We start from the raw sequence: 14,473 nt of genomic DNA, 5'->3' as shown, positions 1-14,473 counted from the left end.
AATAAATCTCACTGCTGTCTTTAATGAAATACACAATCATTGCACTTGATTTTTTTTTGAACTTACAGAATATATTTTAATTCTATGGAAAATGTGATAACTTTAAAGTTTGTGTTGAGCTGGGCATGTAGTTCAGATGCCCTGAATTTAATCCTCAGTTATCCTCTTCCCCCCCAAAAAATTTGTGTTGAATATGTAGTTTGAAAAGAATAACACATTTGGACTGAGTGCAGCGGTGCACACCTATAATCCCAGTGGCTCCAGAGACTGAGGCTGGAGGATTGCAAGGTCAAAGCCTGCCTCAACAACCTAGCAAGGCCCTAAGCAACTGAGCAAGGTCTGCCTCAAATAAAAAATAAAAAGGGCTGGGGATGTGGCCCAGTGGTTAAGCACCTCTGGGTTTAATCCCCTGTACAGAGAGAGGGGGAGGGAGGGAGGGAGGAAGGGAAGAAGGAAGGGAGGGATAGAAAAAGAAAGAAAGAAAGAAGAAGAGAGAGAGAGAGAGAAGACAAAACAGAAAATAAAAAAGAAACATATTTGGCCTGTTCACTTTTCTGATCCTTAGTTTCTTTATGTATAAATGAAGGGAGTTCCAGCAAACTGTGGTTCATGAATCAAATCCATCTGACCTTTGTGTATCAGTGAAGTTTGATTGGAATGAAGCCCACCCTCCACTGCTGCCATTTGTTTATTCTTGATGATTGCTTTTGCCCAAGAGCAGAATTGAATAATTTGCTGCAGAGATTATACGACCCAAGAGGCCTAAAGTACTTGCCAACTGCTGCTTTACAGGAAAAGTATACTAATTCCTACTCTCGGTGATCTCTAAAGTTACTTTTTAACAATAATTACTTGATTCTGACTCATGTAAATTAGCGTTGGTGTACCTTTCTTGTTTTCAAAAGGTGTTGTCAGTTCTTGTGAATATAGTATGGAGTGATGTTGTTTGCATTAATTATTGTTTAATTTATTGCCAGTTACATCCTTGACATTGTGAAGTATTGAAAAACACCTCAAATTCTATTTAAACATTCATCTAGTAGAAAGTATGTAAATTTAGGCTTTTCCGCCCGCTTCCCCCCGCCCCTGAGCGCCGCTCCGGCTGCACCGCGCTCGCTCAGAGTTCCCGGCTCCTGCTAAGCTAGCGCCGCTGCAGTCTCCCTCCAGTCGCCATCATGATTATCTACCGGGACCTCATCAGCCATGATGAGATGTTCTCCAACATTTACAAAATCCGGGAGATCGCAGATGGGCTCTACCTGGAGGTGGAGGGCAAGATGGTCAGTAGGACAGAGGGTAACATTGATGAGTCGCTCATTGGTGGAAATGCCTCCGCTGAAGGACCCGGAGGGCAAAGGTACCGAAAGCACAGTAATCACTGATGTTGACATTGTCATGAACCATCACTTGTAGGAAACCAGCTTCACAAAAGAAGCATACAAGAAGTACATCAAAGATTACATGAAATCAATCAAAGGCAAACTTGAAGAACAGAGACCAGAGAGAGTAAAACCTTTTATGACAGGGGCTGCCGAACAAATCAAGCACATCCTTGCTAATTTCAAAAACTACCAGTTCTTTATTGGTGAAAACATGAATCCAGATGGCATGGTGACTCTCCTGGACTACCGTGAGGATGGTGTGACCCCATATATGATTTTCTTTAAGGATGGTTTAGAAATGGAAAAATGTTAACAAATTTGGCAGTTACTTTGGATTTATCATCTGTCATCATAACTGGCTGCTGCTTGTCATTCACACAACACCAGGACTTAAGACAAATGGAACTGATACCATCTTGAGCACATTTATTTTGACCATGATTTATTTGGAGTGGAGGCATTGTTTTTTAAGAAAACATGTCATGTAGGTTGTCTAAAAATAAAGTGCATTTAAACTCACTTGAGAGACGTTCTCTTAGTTTAATACATATTTAAACTAAATCCAACCTGTAGTGTTCCTGGAGAAGCTGGAGCCTGATTGTAGGCCACCATTAGAAAACTGACTGTCTTCAGATAACTCCTGCAGTGAAAACTACTTCTGCAACTGGAATATAAAAAAACAAGAATCAAAGTTTTAATTCTGACCTGTAATAAAGGGAAAGACATGCTCATAGAAGTGCAAATATTTGAAGTGTGGAACCCTACATACTGCATCACCTACAACGGAAATAGTTAACCCTGGAAGAGATTACCAAAAGAATAAAAAGAAACTAACTCAGTTGGGGGAAAAAAAAAAAAAAAGAAAGTATATAAATTTAGGTATTTCCAGTTCGGTATCAAGAGAGTTCATTAAAAGTCTGAGTAAAACACTGGAAGAAAAATTGAATGAAATTTGTTTCTCAAAGAAGGTTGGAAAGATTAACTTTTAGAGAATATTCCATTTTTACATTTAAATTTACTCCTTAATTTTCAATTATATTTGAAATTTTCCTTTTAAGGATTGATTGAGCCAGGAATGCCTGTAATTCCATGAATCAGGAGGCTGAGGCAGGAGGATAGTGAGCTCAAAGCCAGCCTTAGCAACTTAGGGAGGCCCTCAGCAGTTTAGCGAGACCCTGTCTCAAAATAAAATATAGAAGGAGCTGGGGATGTGGCTCAGTGGTAAAGCACCCCTGGGTTAAATCCCCAGTGCCTAAATAAATAAATAAATAAATAAATAAATGGACTGAGGATGTAGCTCTGTAGTTGAGTGCCACTGGATTCAATCATGGTATCACAAGGAAAACAAACAAAGATTTGATTAATAAATTACTCTCTGGTAGATTTGAGGTGTGGATGCCAAGAATGTTAGGCTGAAGAATTAAAAGATTTTAAAATTTGTATTCGTATTTGCATACAATAAAATTCACAGTTTTTGTATTCAACTTTTTGAGATCTAACAAATGCTGAGTGTTGTGTAACCACCACTAGAATCAATATACTTCCCCCCAAATTCCTTCATATTGCTTCCCTTTATTATTAATCAGCATGAAGTATTCTGGATATAATTTGTACACTGTGTTGCCTCATATCTCAGTAGTGAGTAATAAAATGTTTGAGGTTGATGGCACCAAACTTTTTCTCTGTAAGAATTAATTTTAATTAATTAATTAACTATAGTGCTGGGAATTGAACCCATGGCCTTGTACACACTCAGCAAGCACTCTACCACTGACCTACATCCCTAACTGCTCCTATAAAAAATTAAACAATACAGTAATCAGAAACACTTGTGGTCTTTTAATTAAGTCAAGTACTTGGTGAAAGTCAGAAAATTAAACATCATAATTTGATTAAAAGCAGAATTTTGATTCTTTTGGTTTCCTTTCCACGATGAAGATAAGAAACAAACTGTAAACTATCTTTTCCACTTGCAGATATTAGTGTATTCCAGATTAGAATATTTTAATGTATTAAGTTCACTACTTATGTCTGTATGAACACTTTTGTCGAAATGGTAAATGAGCCTGACGCTCCCCACCCCTCACCCCGCTCGCAGTCCCTGCCACCCGCACCATGAAAGACGTGTTTCAATTGAAAGTCTTGGAGAAGATTGCTCCCAAAGAGAAAGGCATTACTGCTGTGTCAGTAAAAGAAGTCCTTTAAAGCTTAGTCGATGATGGTATGGTTGACTGTGAGAGGATCGGAACTTCTGATTACTCTTGGGCTTTTCCAAGTAAAGCTCTTCGTGCAAGGAAACGTAAGTTGGAAGTTCTGGAATCTCGGGTGTCTGAGGGAAGCCAAAAGCAGGCAAACCTACAGAAGAGCATTGAGAAAGCTAAAACTGGCCGACATGAGACGAAGAGCAAACCATGCTAGAAAAGAGCTTTCTTCACTTTGGGACCAAAGGGAAAAGCTTAAGGCAGAAGTAGAAAAATACAAACTGTGACCCACAAGTTGTGGAAGAAATACGTCAAGCAAATAAAATTGCCAAAGAAGCTGCTAACAGATGGACTGAAAACATATTTGTAATAAAATCCTGGGCCAAAAGAAAATTTGGGTTTGAAGAAAATAAAATTGATAAAACTTTTGGAATTCCAGAAGACTTTGACTACATAGACTAAAATATTTAATGGTTGTAGAGGATCTATAAACTTGTGAATATGTAAATTTTAAAATAAAATTTTCCAACTTAAAAAAACATGGTAAATGAAATTTCCAAGGAATGTATTTGTTCCTTGACTGCTTCTGTGCAATTCAGTGATACCAACTTAGGTAATACTCACTAAATGGGATATAGTTTAGCTAACAAAATTGTTCCCCAAGTCCTGTAATTGACCTTGGGTTGTTTAGTACACCATCCATTTCCATAACTCTTTTTATTCATTTTAAGTTACTCACTCCTCATCTTAGAATTTGGAAATCATACATTCATAAGTCAATTCTTGAGATTTTTAATTTTCTTACATATTTTTAACTTCACTATCACTATTCACTTCTTCCAATTGTCATTTAAACGTATTCAGGTCTTTTCTATTTAAAAATAAGAATACTGCCCTCTTTTGACCCTGAAACTCACTGTCTACCACCTATAACTCATTTTCTTCCCATTTCTCCTTACACTTTTATGCTATAATATGTGCTATGTGCAAAGCACTGTTCTAGGTATTTATGATAGTGAGCAAAACTTAAAAACTTCTTGTAGTCCTGCTGGACTTCCCAGTTTCACTTGCTCCTCATCCTGCTGCTGTCTGGCATTCTCTCCAGCCTTGCCAGAAACAGCCTTCTTGGTTGCTCTATCCAGTAATTTCTTCTCAGATATTTCACGTGACTTCTCAAACACAGTTGTGTTTAAAACTATCCCTGTTGGGTTTCTGTAATATCAGACTTGTCTTCATTCTTTCCTACCTCTGACTGTTCCTTTTCAGTTATCTTACCAGGATGTACTTTCTCTGCTCATCTTTCAGATATCAGCTTTCCTGTCCTAGGCCTACTTCTTTCTTTGGGAATTCATATTTGCTGTCACTGTTTCTCAGTTTTTGTGACTAATGTAAGTTTTTATCTCCATCCCATATTTTTTCCTGGAGTCACAGACTGTGATTTCCAAACTGCCTACCAGATGCTCCTGTGATGATTTACAGGACTCTGCATTTGACATGCCTCAAGCTCAGCTCATCATCTGTGTCGCTTGTCTCCCAAGGCTGATCTTGCACCAATATGGACTGTCCCTGTGAATGAACAGCCTGGCCATCCACTGAGCTCTCCATCTACACCTCTCACTTTTCCCATGCAACCCACCCCCAACCTTGTTTGTTTTCTTCTAAATAGGTTCAGTGTGGACAGGACAACCGCACTATTGCATTTTTAGCACATAAGCACAGCAACTAAGTGAACAATATTGTAAAAGAGTTCTGACAGTGTTGTTTCATCTCTAAATCTGATTCTTCACCTTTGGGGATTAAAAATCCCTTATGGGAGAATTTTTAAGAGAGCAATGTACCTTTGGGAAAGTGTACACAATGAAATAAAATGGGGCATAGTTTCTCAAGGGGTTACCACATAACTCTGAAGCCTGTCTGTGGACCTAACTTGAGAATCAGTGCTAATATTCAAATCTGCAATTTAAAAGCTGCCAGGCAGTTTTTCTCCCTTGTTTTTAGTAGATGGTTTTCAAATATATTAGACCTAAATTTATGCTCAGTTTAAAATTTGAATAAAGATGAGAACTCTTTAAGTAGTATTTTCCTATAATTATATTGAATTAGTTTTTATTGATACATTTTGAAATAACATTTTGAATAATTCTGCTGATCATATTTTAAATTTATGCACTAGATTTTTTTTTTTTTTTTCCTTGTGCCGGGGATTGATACCAGGGCCTCATGCGTGCTAGGCAAGCATTGTAACACTGAACCACGTTCCCAGCCCTGTGCACTAGATTTTAGAGGACTCTTCATTGAGAATGTTTAAGGTTAAAGTAAACTTTAGAAGCTAGATTATAGGAAAAGGTACTCATGAGTATACATTTCAATTTTTTTCTTTTTATAGTGTTTATACTTTGTCTTTAATTTTTTTTTATATTGTTTCAATTTCTTTGTTACCTCTCTCTCATTTCAAATAAATGAGTTTACTTCTTGCTTTCTGAAAATAATCTAATTGAGATTCTCATTCATTTTTCTCTTGGGCTGCTTACCCAGGGGAATATTCTGGTGTGTATACCTTTAAATACTTTCATATTACTGCTTTTTAAGCTAGGTGTTCTTGCCTGCTGTTCTCATTTAGTGCTTTCTCATCATTTTTTTCTGCTCTACTTTTTTTTTGCCCTGCATATATTTTCAGCTTTTATGCTTATATATTAATGTTTCTAATATATAGTAGTAAACAAGTAAACATAGTGATTATATGAACTTTTTTAGCCAGTCCAAATTCAGTTTCTTCTGTCTCTGTGTCTTTATTGAAAGGTTAACCTTTGTGTTTTAAGCAAACAATTTGGCAAAAATCATTTGGGGGCTGGACTTTAGAAACTTTTTAAGTTTCTTTTTGTTTTTTCAGTTTATGGCAAATATGTGGCTAACAGGTTGACTATGTTGCTGCTTCTGGTAAAGACAAAATATAAGTTCATGGGATTTTTAGCACACTTAGATTGGTTTTATTTGTTGGGATAAGTAAATGATGGATATGGGATTTTGGGTGTTTTTGTTTGCAATATTCTTTAATGCGTTATTTTATTTCTTCATTTTCTTATGAGAAGCAAATTAACTTTACTCTCCTTAAAGACTACTACATTGATCTTGCATTAAATGCTGTACATGCTTGTTTTATAGTACTAGTTAGAATATTAACTATAATTCTACAAAATAACAATTAAGCATTATTATTTCATAGGTGGCATTTTATAAGGAAACCTTGTATTATTGACTAGGGTTTCTTTTTTTTCTTTTTTTTTAAATGCTGTGCTAGAGATTGAATCCAAGATTTCATACATGCTAGGCAAGCACTCTACCACTGAGTTATGTCCCAGCCCAAATTTTGGGTTTTTCAATCTAATTATATTGAATGTTTTTGTGAGAGAATTGGTAAAACGTTGTTTTAGTGTATCAGAGAACATCCTTATGAATGAAGGAAATCATTCTTATTGTTTGTCTTTTACACATCATTCTGCATTAAATCATAACACTGTGATTCCAGATGTTTTTCATATCATGCATAGAACTTTATAGATTAATAATCTGTTTTCATGCTCTTTCTTACATAAAACATTTCTTGTTCTTTGTTTTTGCTTTACATGGAATGCATGGGCTTTAAGACCATAATTTCTTTGGTAAGGTTTCATCTGCCTTGGGGTTCTGTCTTTTTCTGACCTTGTTTCTGTCTATTCTCTATTAATAAAACTAAATTTTTAGGCAGAAGTATAATATCAGCTATACTTGAAACAATTTATGATCCACATTAATGCCATTCTTTTTTCTCTCTAAATAATGCTACTTGTTAGAATATTTGGCAGAAAATTTTAGATATTTTTGAAATATTATCTATGAGAAATAAAATGTAGACTAACAAATTTAAAGAAGACCATTAAGAGCTGAGTGCATTGGCATGCATCTGTAATTCCAGCTAGTTGGGAGGTTAAACCAGGATTATTGCTTGGGTCCAGGAATTTTAGACTGTCCTAGGCACCATAGCAACACCCTGTCACAAAAAAAAAAAAAAAGAAAAAAGAAAAAAAGAAAAGAAAAAGAAAAAAGAAAAAAACCAGAAGAATTGGGCAACAAGATCTTTAGCTTTATTTTGTGATAATTATTTATAATTTTAAAACTTATGCAAGTAGATTTGTCAAATGAAGCTAGAGGCACAATAAGATTCCTTAGAGGGTAGATAAAATTTATGACTGCAGCTTATATGTAATTTCTATTACATTTATTTTCAAGTTCTTTATCATTTCTTTTTTGATAGGCATGGGTCGTGAAGTTGAGAATCTTATACTAGAAAATACACAACTGTTGGAAACCAAGTAAGTATTCAATTTTAACAAGGAATAAAAAATGATAAATTTTCTTCTTGTCCACGTGAGTGATACTTCATCCCCTCCCTATAATGAAAATATGTAATAGAACCTGTATTGCCTTAATGGGTAGGTGCCATCACTCTTTTTGCAGAAACATAGGTTTTTGTTTCCATTCCACTTGACAAGTATCCGTGCCTTTCTCTTAATTTTCCGATGTGTCCAGTATTTGTTTTTTTAATTTAATTTTTGCTCTCTTCTCTAATATTTGTCTATTTTCTTATTTCTGTTTCTGTACAATTGATTTGATTTGATCCATACCCAGTCCATTTTTATAGAACTTTCCACCTTTTTTTTTTTTTTTTTTTTTTTGGCGGTGCTTATGTTTGAGAGGCAGGCACTCTACCAACTTAGCTATATCCCCAGCCGATTAGCTTTCCACCATAGTTGAACATTCTCCAGTACAATTTATGGAGTCTTAGGCCCTAAAGCACATTGAAATATTATTTAATGGAGCAGGTCCTTTGTCATGTGGAAAGGCAGCCTAGTCACCTTGTCAATTTGCTGTGTCAGATCACTTTGGAACATGTATAGATAGATATTCACACAGAATGCAGCTATCAGGAGTGCTCTGTCCACTAAAGGAATTACCTCTTGGATTTTTTCCTTTAATTTCTTTCCAGTTCAGAGTGTTTTAACTTCAAGGAGTTATTCAACTTTATTGATGGGGCAATATCTTTTCAGAACTCACAAACAATAGAGGCTGGGCACAGTGATGCATATCTGTAAATTCTAGTGACTTGTGCGACTGAGGCAGGAGAATTGCAAGCTCAAGTTCAGCCTCAGCAATTTAGCAAGAACCCATCTCAAAAAAAAAAGAAAAAGTGTTGGGGACATGCTCAGTGATAAGTGTCCTAGATTCAATCCTCAGTTCCAAAAAAAACAAAACAAAACAACAAAAAACAACCAACTTGCTAACAGTATCAATTTCCTTAATATTAATATGCTTTTCTTTCTTTCTTTTTTCTTATTTGGTACTGGGGATTTAATCCAGGGGCACTTAACCACTGAGCCACATCCCCAGCCCTTTCCTAGTTTTTATTTTGAGACAGGGTCTCATTGAGTTGCTGAGGACCTTGCTAAACTGCTGAGGCTGGCTTTGAACTTGAGATCCTTCCGCTTCAGCCTCCTGAGTGGCTAGGATTATGATATGTGCTTAATCTTAATTAATTCTTATTTTTAATTTATTGGTGATCTGTCTGTTTTATCCATTCTTCCTTTAATAAGTGGGAAGACAAGCAAAAACTTAAATGTTTTCTATTCTTTTGCTTCTGTTTAAAACAGCATCAGACAAGATGTCTGAAAGCCTTCCGTCATTTAGCTTTCTAATAGTACAGGTACTTTTGTGTACAAAGGAATAGTCTGAAAGACAAAAAGAGTATTTATATAATCATGTACCTGAAATATGTGTTTCTTAGAAATGCTTTGAACGTAGTAAAGAATGATCTGATAGCAAAAGTGGATGAACTCACCTGTGAGAAAGATGTGTTGCAAGGCGAATTAGAGGCTGTGAAACAAGCCAAACTGAAGCTAGAAGAGAAAAACAAAGAATTGGAAGAGGAGCTCAGAAAGTAAGTTTGACTGTATTGCTCTAAAGAAAAATGTTTTTACCAGGGTGCCACAAAAGGTTATAGGTATAATCCTGAACTTGAGGCCTTTAACTCTCTTAAGCCAAGAAGGGCCAAGAGCTGCCTGGAGAGAGTGAAATGCCCCCAGCCCTTTATCTCTGCAGTGGACAGGCCTTCCATTTCCTAGCTTGTCCAGATATTACCATTTTTGTTACCGTTTTTGTTTTGTGTCTTGGTGTGAAAAGTATTAAAACTATTCAAACATCTTTAATAATAAGGAAATTAAAATTTAGTGTTTTGCTTCACCCAGTTTTAGTACCTTTTTTTTTTTTTTTTTTGGTGCTGCTAGGGATTAAACCCCCAGGGCCTTACACATAGGAGGCAAGCACTCTACCAACTGAGCTATATCCCCAGCCCTTCACCTAGTTTTAAGATTTATTTTTGTTTTTGTTTTTTAAGGAATGCTATGATAATATTTTTCTGAATTGAAGGTAACAAAATACTCTTTTGGCACAAGAAAAATAATACTTTAGTGGTAGTTAAAATTCTTTACCTATGCTTTCATTATTTTGAAAAGATGAACTCAATTTAAATAACATGTTTTATTGTTCCCCACTAGAGCTCGTGCAGAAGCTGAAGATGCAAGGCAGAAAGCAAAAGATGATGATGATGTAGGTTTACAATTTGGGACTTTTTTTCTTACCTTACCATGTTTTGTTATTTTTTGGAAAATCTTGCTAATTAAGATTGGATATAGCATTGTAAAGCTTTTAAAAAATCAGAAGACATGTTTATGGGTCGTAAAAAGGATACTCATGCTTTCCCATAGTGTTCACGTGCTAAGCTGTCTAACTACATGCTGTGTTTTTATGTTTCCTCTGTGTCTCTGTGCTCTGATCTGTCGTTTGTCTGTTCAAGTTCAAAGACCAACTGGAGCATTTCGAGTTTTGTTGTTGTTGATATCATTTATTTAGTTTCAGATTTCAACTTAGATATGTGAAAACCTGGTCAAGGTGGGCCCTGGTTTAATTTCTAGCACTGCAAAAAATAAAATTTTACAGAAATATGAAAACTTAATGATAAAATTGTTTAATAGTATTTAACATAAAAAGATGAAATCCAGAATTTTAAGTACTAAGCAATTAGCCCATATTGCTGTCTATATACATAAATACAAAAGAATAAATATGAGCTTCATGCCAGTGTTTTTTGGTAATTCTTTTAGTACCATAATTATCATTCTTATAACAGGTGCTTTCTCATCTAAGGTCAGACTTGAGATATATGAGTGTCCTGAACAGAATTATCATTTGGAGCCCCTTTTAGTTTCTTCTGTTTTTTAATAAATTAATTCATACAGACAGAAAACATGTAAGTTTTGAATAAATTAACTTTATGAACCTACTATCCAGTTTAAGAACCAGATCACTATCAACTATTGAACTACTCTGGGCTCCTCCCCTCCAAAGGAAACCTTGATTCTGTATTTATCATTTATTTAATTTTAAAAAGTAATTTTATCAGACCGTGTGTGTGTGTGTGTGTGTGTGTGTGTGTGTATGTGTGTATTCCTTTACAAAGTACAGTTTTCATTGTTTTTGTGTTTCATACTGTATTTAGTCTTGGAGACTCAATAGCATATTTTTGAGATTTACTTGTGTTGTAGAATGGTACTGTTATTTATAATATCCTATTACATAAATATTCTACAATTTATCTGTCTTCCTGCTAGTGAATATTTAGGTTAGTCTTGTGTTTTACTATCACAAGCAATGCTGCTGTTAAGAACATTTTAGTACTAGTCTCTTAGTGTATAGTTTTTCTAAGTTATCTACATAAAATGGGGTTGCTTGCTGTATTGCAAGATTTAGGTCCTTTGTTATTTGTCATTAACTTTTACTTAAAGCTGAGGCCAAGTTCTATGACAGGACGACAAAGGAGGACTGCTGAGGGTTAAGTTCAGCTTTTCTCTTAATGTCCCATGTCTGTCAGCTTTGATCCAGAATGTACATACTCCTTTCAGCAAAGCAAAAGCTCTACAGTTAAACCTATCTTTTTTCCCTACAAGAGAGTTGAAAAAGCAGCAGCAGAAGGAAGCTAACTTGGGATCTTCCCCTTTGGGAACTTACCCCTACACATCCTCTATATTCACTTCTTTTTTGGGGGGCGGGGGAGGACTGGGGATTGAACCCAGGGCATTTAACCACTGAGCCACATCCCCAGCACCCCCCCCCCTTTTTGTATTTTATTTAGAGACAGGTTCTCACTGAGTTGAGTAGGGTCTCACTGAATTGCTAAGACTGGCTTTGAACTCTCAATCCACCTGCCTCCCAAGCTGCTGGGATTTACAGGCATGCACCACCATGCCCAGCAATATTCACATCTTTATTCTAAGAATGATTCTGGATAATAGAGTGGTCTCCATTTTGTTGTATTTCTACTTGTATTTTAATTATTATAGTTGGGTACATTAGTAACTAAGCAGTAAGTTTATTATTTATATTGCACCTTGGATGTACATATGGATTGATTATTTTGGAACTAGCTTGTAACTGTTTTCTGAAAATTGTTGCAGAACATGAATTTACAATTAGAGCAACATTTCCAAGTAAAACTGATAAGAGCATATTAAATCTATATAGAAAACAGTTTTGCGTTTTAGTTTCAAACTGCACTGCTACTTTATAATATGTCCAAATATCTGTTTATATTCAGAAATTAAATCACCTACCTCTTATCTTTTTAGTCATAAGTAACTATTTAAATTTTCTTGTTTTTTATTTTCATAAAGCCATTTTTGATTGTCTTCTATTAGAGAAGAAATTAAGGAACGTTAAAAAGTTGAAGATTTTGCTTAAGTCTGAGATTAACACCAACACACGTATAAGGTGAAGTGATCAGTTGTTTTCTTGTCATTATAGAGTGATATACCCACAGCTCAGAGAAAGCGGTTTACTAGAGTAGAAATGGCCCGAGTTCTCATGGAAAGAAACCAGTATAAGGAGAGATTGATGGAGCTTCAAGAAGCTGTTCGATGGACAGAGATGATTCGGTTTGTATAAGAAGTACTCTGTTGTTTTTCTACCATTGTGTTGTAGATCTATATATTTCTTCCTTCAAAACAAGTTTTCCCTTGAGGTTCAAATCATTTTCTCTGGTACTAAGAGAAACTATTAAAGGTAACACTTGGATTAGTAATAGAAAGTGATCAGAGTGGGTATCTTTTGGGTCTCTGTGGATCTTGAAGGATACTCCCACAACCTGTAAAAGGCAGTTGTTATTACTTAGGAATGATGGTTATTTTTCAAAAGAATATAAAATTGAGCTCACTGCAGTGGTACATGCCTGTAATCCCAGTGAATTGGACTGAGACAGGAGGATTGCAAGTTTGAGGCCAGCCAAGGAAACTTAGTGGGACCCTATCTCAAAATAGAAAGGGCTGGGGATTTAACCCAGTGGTAGAGTATCCCTGGGTTCAATCCCCAGTATCACACCAGAAATAAAGAAATTGATACTACTTTCACAGTGTTAAGGAAAGATCAAGAATTGTTATGCAGCATAGGAAGTCTTGTTTTTTTTTTTTTTTTTTTTTTTTTTGGTGGTGCTGGGGATCGAACCCAGGGCCTTGTGCTTGCAAGGCAAGCACTCTACCGACTGAGCTATCTCCCCAGCCCAGAAGTCTTGTTTTTTGATACTGGGAATTAAATCCAGAGGCACTTTACCATTGAACCACATCCCCAGCCCTTTTAACTTTTTATTTTGAGACAGGGTCTTGCTAAGTTGCGTAAGGCCTCACTAAGTTGCTGAGGTTGGTCTCAAACTTGCAGTCCTTCTGCCTCAGCCTCCTGAGTCTCTGCACCACCACACCTAGCAGTACTTATCCTGTATTGGGTTTCAAATCTCACATAATTCTGCTACCTGATGGTCATGTTCTTAACAACAGTATTCCTTTAATTTAGCAAGAGCTCTTGAAATGCTTATAAATTAGTTGCCTACTAATATACCTGTTTTTAATTTGCTAATAGTAATAGTACATATGGCAAATTATTTTTAAGTTTATGAATTTTTTTTTTGTGTGTGTGTATGGTGCTGGGGATTGAAACCAGGGCTTTGTGCATGCAAGGCAGCACTCTATCAACTGAGCTATATCCACAGCCCCATGAATGTAGATTTTAACCATCAACTTTTACTTCCTTAATATTATGTTGTTTATTTTAACATTTTATATGTCCTTTACCAATGTCATACTATAATGAAGTATTGCTATCTTAAATCTCACCTTCAAAGAGATCAGTATTAGAAGATCAAAGGTCCAGTACACTGAAAGATCAAGCCACTGAGAAGGAAAGAGATCAGAATTCTAGTCTTCATTTATTGGAAAAGAAATCTAACCTGAGAAGAGTGTTCTTTTTTTTTTAAGAGTGTTCTTAATTGTAGCATTTAGTAAAGATGTTGAATAAATGTTAAACATTTTAAAAACCGATAACATATATCCTGAGACCTCTTTTTATTGCTGTTTTTAACTCTTGCAGCCAAGAAATAATCAACAAGTAAATGGAAATGGTAGCTTACTCTTAACTTGTTTGCTGAATTAAAAGACATTTCCCCCCCCCTCTAGTTTTGAAGGATTGAACCCAGGGGCAGTCTACACTGACTTATACACTAGCCCTTTTTATGTATTCATTTGTTTACTCTGTCATTTTTTATTGGTGCCTTATAGTACTTAATGGTGGAATTTGTTGTTACATATTAGTACATGCACACAATGTTACTTTTTTATTTTGAGACAGAATCTCACTAAATTGTGGAGACCCCTGCTCAGCCTCCTTAATGACTGGGATTACAGGGATGCACTACCACGCCCAGCTAAAAGTTGTTTTATTTATTTTTATTTTATTTTAGGTACTGGGTATTTAACCCGG

At 35.7% G+C, this 14,473-nt stretch overlaps 1 protein-coding gene and 2 pseudogenes across 11 annotated transcripts in view; all 3 read left to right on the top strand.

Annotated features, from left to right (window-relative positions):
- Spag9 (sperm associated antigen 9) overlaps positions 1–14,473 on the top strand; it is a 130,239-nt gene that overhangs the window by 86,715 nt on the left and 29,051 nt on the right. For 7 of the 11 annotated variants that reach the window (XM_047542891.1, XM_047542889.1, XM_047542887.1 and 4 more), the window contains 4 exons: positions 7,875–7,932; positions 9,402–9,554; positions 10,171–10,222; positions 12,473–12,603. In XM_047542891.1, coding sequence (XP_047398847.1) covers positions 7,875–7,932; positions 9,402–9,554; positions 10,171–10,222; positions 12,473–12,603 — 394 coding nt within the window. Of the gene's footprint in view, positions 1–6,118; positions 6,131–7,227; positions 7,243–7,874; positions 7,933–9,401; positions 9,555–10,170; positions 10,223–12,472; positions 12,604–14,473 lie in introns of all 11 variants that reach the window. The other 4 variants (XM_047542888.1, XM_047542886.1, XM_047542892.1 and 1 more) reach the window with 2 other exon arrangements.
- Positions 1,092–2,261, top strand: LOC124978938 (translationally-controlled tumor protein-like; annotated as a pseudogene).
- LOC124978937 (meiotic nuclear division protein 1 homolog) lies at positions 2,651–4,279 on the top strand (annotated as a pseudogene).

Source organism: Sciurus carolinensis, chromosome 3 (assembly GCF_902686445.1).
Source record: "Sciurus carolinensis chromosome 3, mSciCar1.2, whole genome shotgun sequence".
NCBI classification, from domain to species: Eukaryota; Metazoa; Chordata; class Mammalia; order Rodentia; family Sciuridae; genus Sciurus; species Sciurus carolinensis.
This window is presented reverse-complemented; position numbering and strand designations above follow the sequence as displayed.